General features: G+C 25.4%; 1 protein-coding gene across 1 annotated transcript; it reads right to left on the bottom strand.

The window, feature by feature from the left end:
• Positions 1–1,503: 1,503 nt before the first annotated feature.
• LOC126909554 (uncharacterized) lies at positions 1,504–7,001 on the bottom strand. The gene is made up of 5 exons (XM_050691988.1): positions 6,633–7,001; positions 6,313–6,363; positions 3,562–3,631; positions 3,352–3,428; positions 1,504–2,316 (listed from the first exon to the last, which is right to left on the bottom strand). The coding sequence occupies exons 2-5, from the start codon at positions 6,361–6,363 to the stop codon at positions 1,504–1,506; spliced, it is 1,011 nt and encodes a 336-aa protein (XP_050547945.1). The 5' UTR covers positions 6,633–7,001.
• Between the last annotated feature and the right edge of the window lie 765 nt (positions 7,002–7,766).

Genomic DNA, 7,766 nt, shown 5'->3' with positions numbered 1-7,766 from the left:
GCTTAAAATCAATATCACAACGGCGTTAAAATAATAAAATTAAAAAATTAAAACAAAACAATATGTACAACAACTGCTTATCTACAACGATGACGATGACTGGTAGATGTAACTGGAAAACGAGGAAGTCATTCGTATGACGCATAAACTAGACAAAACGTACTGTCGCAAACAGTACTAAAATGTATGAATATTTAGTACTTTAAAATAAGGTTACCGTAAGGGCGATAAACACTAACCCACAAAATGTGCGGCTATCGTAAGGGCGACATATTAGCGTTGTTAACAACTTCATGTTCGTAAGCTCCATAGAGCCATGTAGGAAAACGAGTCAAGATGGTGACGACAACGCAGACACACAAACAAGAACCGACGTAACTCGGTGTCATACAACGATCGCACATGTAGTCGAAAAACGTAACGTCCGGATGAAGTGCTGAGAGACGGCCGAGACGCTCGTCTACCATTTTCTGTTATCGGATGGAAGCGTTACCAAATTAATATATAATTAATTGGCAGCATATATAACAGATGTGCATATCTTAATACGTTTATGCAGTATACATTAATTTCTTAAAAAGAGTTTTAAATAAGTTATTGTACAACANTTTTTTTTTTAATTAAAGTATATTGATTAAGCTGTAATTTAAGATATACATAAAAGTGTCAATATTTCCGTATCATTTTCAAAAGTTGAGTTGATAAAGATAATATTTTTGGAAAAGTTGACATTTCGATTCCTTTTCTGTGATTAGGTAAAATGTCAGTTTTTCATAAATCTAAAAAAATTCAGATTTTTAATTTTTTTTCTGAAACCAGACTCTTGTGTCAGGAATTATATTGCAGTAAAAATTCATAAACGGATTAACAAATAAAATAAATTTAGTTTATTAAAATATTAACAAGAGAAGATGACGGAACTTTAATGAAATCAACTCCATCTTCTAAAGCTACTATTAAAAAATTGTTATAAAATTATAAAAGTCAATATGAGTCAATATCACGTCCGACGTTAATCTTAATAGAATCTGTGATCTACACGTAAGAATGGAACGAAGGGCCTCATACAACTAGCGTTAGGCTTGTAGGATCCCAGGTCTGGGACGGAATCTAGTATTTATTAATTTATTTTTATAAAAGTTCCGAAAAATATAACTATAATTTTTCATAAATAATGAAACATAAATAATATAATAGATTATTGTTTTTATTTTAAATTAATACGTTGCACAATCATTTGAAAAAAATTATTTTATAACAAAATAATATTGAAAATAAACCATGTATTTATAATATAGTATATTTTATATCAATATGTTAATCAATTATTTTTTTAATTACTCAAAAATGGTATTATGAATTTTCTACTCTTTTTAAATCTGCTTAAACTATTTAATTATTAAACTAATTAATTATTATAAAGGTTTTTAGACGATAAATTTATACTAGGCAGGATAAATATTGTATCCTATTTAAAGATTTTATCAAAAGTTATAAATCTATTTAGACAATTGTGTTATATTCTGCGTGAATTAAACTGAAAATGATCTCTAATTTTTTCATTATTTCATCTAGATTTTTTTCTAAATCATGAAAGTTTTGTGTATCATGAAATTGCTGTATATCATGAAAATTGTATGGCTCTTCATTATCTTGTTGTTTGGGAAATCCTTTTAACAATTTATTTAGTATACGTTGTGGTAGTACTTGATTATTACAAAGATCCTGTACTGTAAATTCATTTATAAAACCGTATTTTTTCAGTTTTTCAGGTGTTAAGAGGAAATACACATATTTGTTTACCATTCCTTTAAATAGAGCAATTTTATTTTCTCCGTCATTCTCTTGGTCTTTAAATAGATCCAAGTCGTAACTTAAACTGTTATAGCGATCCAATTTATACATTGCCGAACTTATTTTATCAGAAACTTCTAATATCTGTGTCCAATATGATGTTGTATCATATTTNTTATCAGAAACTTCTAATAACTGTTGCCAATATGATGTTGTATCATATTCAATAAATAGAGCTTCATAGGCATATGCAGATAGCAAAATCACATATCTAATAGATCGATGATACATAATTTTTATTGCTTCATCAAGAGTCGATTGAAGACTTCTTTTGTATGTCGTTGAATTATTAATTAAATCTTCAAGCGTTGTATAGGATTTTTCAATAGAGTTCAATATAATAAGATCATTTTTGACATAATTCCATAAAGACAAATGTTGAATATTTTTTAGTTGAAGTAATATTTCTTTATCATAAATCGTATCATTTATTAAAGGTGTAACATCATCATTATTAATTTTCTGTAAAAAACGTATTTAAAATTTATACCAAACTGTAATTTATTAACATTAAATTAAAAGATATTTTATAGGGTCTACCATGACATATTTACAATAGCAAAAATAAGTTAATACTTCCAGTTGTAAATGAAACTATGATCAATAAAATTTGTTTTTATAAATTTGCTTTTTTTAGCGAATTAACTAGATAGAATAAATTATTTAATAAAATACTAGATTTTGCGAGTTTTTATATGAGTAATAATGTCATCAAGTCTGTTCATCTAACACGCCGCATACTACTAGTTGGGTCAGAGTAACTTTGGTGTTGAATAGATAGACTAGTGTGTTTATGATATATGAATGTAATTAAAAAGATTATCTGTCTCTTTAGTAGAGGTATTATAAATTGAAACTCAAATCGTATTAAACCATAATATTTTTCAACTATTACTTTAATAAAATTAAAATATATTTAAAAAAAAACTCAGTTATACCTAGACGTCCACTAATGCGGTTGTCCTGCTAGCTGTCACTTATAATAATATTTATCACTATTATAAAATGTTTTGATACGATTTTGCATAAAGATAATACAAAAAAAATATATACAAACAGTTTAACGGAAATTTTATAAACTTTATTTATGTCACTAATTACTCCAAAAAGAATAGTCACCCAAAAATTTGTTCTACTTTCTCTACACTATATTTTAATTAAGTCTATTACTCTTATAACGTGATGAAGAAGAAAGAGGTTACTTATCCTTACACCCAAATGATCAGCTATGTTTTACCTTATTGATAAAGATGGACATTATATTTCCATTGGATTTGTCATAGCTACACGCGACAATAATTTCCAATTTATTTTATTTTAGGTATTGACTTTTATAAACATTTTAAAGAAAAAAAAACTCATTTATATTCGTCAAATTTACATTTATATGCAGTTAGTGATGCATTTTGTATTTACTTAAAATTCAATTATATTTGTGGAATGATGAAATTTAAAGTCAAATGTATGAAAGTATCATAAACTTATTGATAAACTCACATAAATTTTAACTACTTTGAATTTAATATTATTGTCAATATCTTGAATGAATTTCTCAAGCCTTTTAATACCATTTTCTGTAAATAAAATGATTTTATAATTTGTTAATTTTCTCAATGATATTACAATGAATTTCTGTGTTGTTTTGATATTACAGTAATATGATTTAATAGGTAACATTCGGATCTTATTCACATGATCTATACATACCGTTGTAATGGTATTTATATAATGCTGATTTTTTCTTACAATTTAATACGATAGAATCTTCTTCAAACGTCTTAAAATATAAATATCAGTAATTAAAAAAAAAAAAAAATTTAGAAGCGGCCAATTGCAGTTAAAAAAACCTAGCACAGTGGAGTCGCGGTATAGTGGGTATGTTGCATAGTTAGGTACAGTATAGATTTAATCTGACAGTGATTAAAATCACTATCATAAGAAACGCTTCGATGCAAATCATTAGATAATGTTTAATTCTAAAAAATGTATGGACAAAAGCAACATCAACTTCTATTTCCTTAATTATACCCAGAGTAGTATTTCTTTTAATTATATATTATATAATTTTTAAAATTAATTGTTTTCAAATAATTATTGATTTTGATTTTTAATATGTTAAAAGTAATCATTTTGAACCTACTTTTTTTTTTCCTTTAAAATGAAAGTTTTAATAGAACAATATTCATGAAAGTCAGTGTATTCCCCTAATAAGATATTTTAAAATAAAATATAACTGGTAGTAGCACACATGAATAGAGTTAAAAAATTAATAAATTACAAAGTAAAATTATTTACTTTTGTAGTTGAGTACTTTTATCATATTAAATCAAATTCGACAATGAATACTTTAAGAATATTAGAAATTAATGATTTTAATTGGTGGTATGGAAAAAGCTGGTTAAGCTACTTTTTATTTAAATAAGGAATATTTTTTTGATTTTTAAAAGTAATAACTTAAACTAAATACGAACTGTAATCATTTGACGTATCGTTGAAAAAATTAGGTTTAGTGAGAGTTGGCAAAATAAACCGTAGCCACAAAAAAAACCACATAGTAAAATAATATTAACATGAATATAAATTTCTTCTCACGAGAGAAGACTATAGTGATAGGATCCTTTATATTTATTGAAGTTATTGAATGTAAATGAGATAAATATCAAATGATTTGAAAATTTTATTCTAACTCAAAAAAAATGCAAAATTTTATTGGCCACAGACGGATTTGAACCTCGTATCCTAGGCATGTAAAACACAAGTGTTCCCGACTCGTTCGTTGCTTTCGTGTCATGAAAAAATTGGCTATTTAAGCTAACTCAAATTTAAAAATTACTTTTAGGACTTTAAAAAAGTAAAAAAAATTTAATAAGTTTAATTTCTTATGTCTTATGCCTTATGACCTTTATTCTATGTCAATTAAATTATATAATATTCATGAAAGTCAATATATTCTCCTAATAAGATATTTTAAAATAAAATAAAATACTATAAGCTTATTTTATGTACTATAAAATGAAAAAAAAAAATTTGTCCCGACGACCTATCTTCTATGCGCAAATGGCTACCGTATTCAAAAATATACTATTTTTCTATTAAAATTCTAGGTTTTGTATTTTATTTTATTTTAAAATATCTTATTAGGAGAATATATTGACTTTCATGAATATTATATAATTTAATTGACATAGAATAAAGTTCNAACTTCTTTATTATTTTTATAATTTCTCCGTTTAAATTACAATATTAAATTATTGAATATCAATTTCATACTAAATTTAATAATTATAATTAGTATTTATTCATATATTATATTTTAAAATCAAAGAATTACTAATTAGGATATAATCAAAGAAATAGGAGTTGATGTTGCTTTTGCAATAATCCACCAATTTCTCTAAATGAAACACTATCTACAGATTTGCATCGAAGCGTTTCTTATGATAGTGATTTTAATCACTGTCAAATATCATCTATACTTGTCATATCTATGCCTGGTCTACACTGTGCCTCGACCCCACTGTGCTACCGTTTTATTAATATTTATTTTATTAACACTTAATATGAAATATTAAAAAAAAATTAATTAAATAAATCTAATCAATTAATTTTCATGTTTTAGGTTGCAACATGCACCAATTGCTGTAGATATGTTTTTAACTCCAGAGAATTCTTATGATTCATTAAAAAAAAAAAAAAAACACATCATAGTAAAATTAATACCTTCTCAGCTTCGCATAGAAGCTAATAAGTCATAAAAAACTTTTTGCGTTTTACATTCTGATATCTTTGCTACTCCCTTCAGTAATTTTTGTTTTAAAAATTTACATTTACTATTTATTGAATCTCGAACTTTTTTGTAAAATTAAGGTTTTGTATATATTTTTATATGTAGTTTTCATTTTGTTTAAGACCATGTAAAAGATAACCAAGTCCACTATATGTTACAATACTTTTTATAATAGTATAAAAAGTTAAGAAAATTTTCTATAGTGTGATTATTTTTATTTTCGTGTTTTAGTCAATTATTCAATCATAGAATTTTTTTTATGTTAATCCCATACATTTTATAAGGATGTTAATTTTATTTTTCCAACAAAAATTAAAGTAATGACTAGAGGTGATTCATGATTGCTGGTATATTTTTCATTTTTAGACCGCACTTCTCTATTCCCCAAGGAGTATCAATTTTAATATATAAACATAAATTATGAATAAATAAAGTTGATACCCTTATAAATTATAAGAGTTGAACACGAAAAATTTGATTGATAAATTGACTAAACTATAGACCTAAATGAAATCAAAAATAAAATTCTCAATACTATATATAATTTTTGATAAATTAAGTATTTAAAATAAAATAATTACCTATAAATAATTGTTTATAACTACATGCTTTAAATATGTAAAAAAAAATATGTGTTTAAATATACAGCAATTATAATAAAAGTAACATACGATGTCAACCATTATTGGTGTTCCATATTTTTTTCTGTTATAATAAGCCATCTAAAAAATTAATAAAATGAAGATATTCGTTTAATTCTATACTAAAAATACATATAATAAATATTTAGAATATTTTATTTATTATTTTTATTGTGATAGATAGCTGTGAGCACAAAACTATTCCGAGTAGAAAGTTAAAAATAAGATAAAATATTAACACCCTTTCCCAACAAAATAAAAATGTCCCTATTACAAGTAAATTTTATGTTTTTTGGGAGAGGATGATGTCTACCCTCTCTCACTGAGAATAATTTAATCAAAGTACTTACATAATGTAAATATATTTCTGCAACAATATTTTCCTCATTTATAAACCTCTGAAATGATATCGAAAAATCTAATTATTCAGTTTAAATTTAATTCTCGGACGGTAAAATCGGAAACATAAAAATAAGTGCTATGTATACAAATGGCTTATAACATAATTTTTGTGATTTATAAGCTCATAAATCACATAATTGGGTTTTTAAGATTTTTATATTTTGTATAGAAAGGTGTTTTCTGTCGTAAGCAAAAATTATGGGTAAGTTTTAGCAGTAATGATTGTTTTTGTGCTACAAAAATGTCAATTCGCATAAAGTTATGCTAAAAAAATAAAAACTACACTTTTTAAATCCATAAAAATTTCCTATCAGTCATAAAAAATTTATAATTATAGATTTATAACAAAAAAGTATTGGGGTTAAGTTCAGTTTTTATTATTGTAAAATGACAGCCAAAATAAATTTTGAAGAACATGTGTAGTTGATTAAATTGTAGATATAATCTCAAAATTTTCATGTACGATTCAATTATAGCCCATTGAAATTTTAAACGGGCTTTTTTGAAAACAATTTTTTTTTTAATAAGCAAATAATTACGTAATTACTTGAATTTTACAATTTACAAATAGTATAAAAATATATTTAACGATTTACGATGCTAGCTTAAAGGAGCACCTCAAGTCCTTCGAACCAAGTTATGAGTGTGTTATATTGAAGTATTTGGCTTCTATTTTAAGGCTCATAACCGATTCAACGATTGATAGATCATCCATTTATACACTCTAACATCTACTTCACTATGTACCCAACTCCAATTGTGGACCTTAGAGGATACACTAGTGCCTACCTCCCTTAACTCACGTACCGAAAGAACGTGAGTAATCTTGACAGTGGTCACACGATGATTAGCCTCGCGAATACCATGGAAGAATTAATTAAAATAGCTGTGGCAAGCATTATATGCATAAGACGATAGATCATCTCACCGTGTCTCTGGTTTACACATTTCGAGTCTTATTAGGAATTGTATCTCTGTGAGAACATGTATGCTAAAGCGTGTAGTGCTATCTCTGATAGTGTCCAATAAGAAAGTTGTTGATAAAATAATTAATTAGTTGCAGTTATACTAATGTTATACAT

Source organism: Daktulosphaira vitifoliae, unplaced genomic scaffold (assembly GCF_025091365.1).
Source record: "Daktulosphaira vitifoliae isolate Bord-2020 unplaced genomic scaffold, ASM2509136v1 Scaffold_539, whole genome shotgun sequence".
Lineage (NCBI taxonomy): Eukaryota > Metazoa > Arthropoda > Insecta > Hemiptera > Phylloxeridae > Daktulosphaira > Daktulosphaira vitifoliae.
This window is presented reverse-complemented; position numbering and strand designations above follow the sequence as displayed.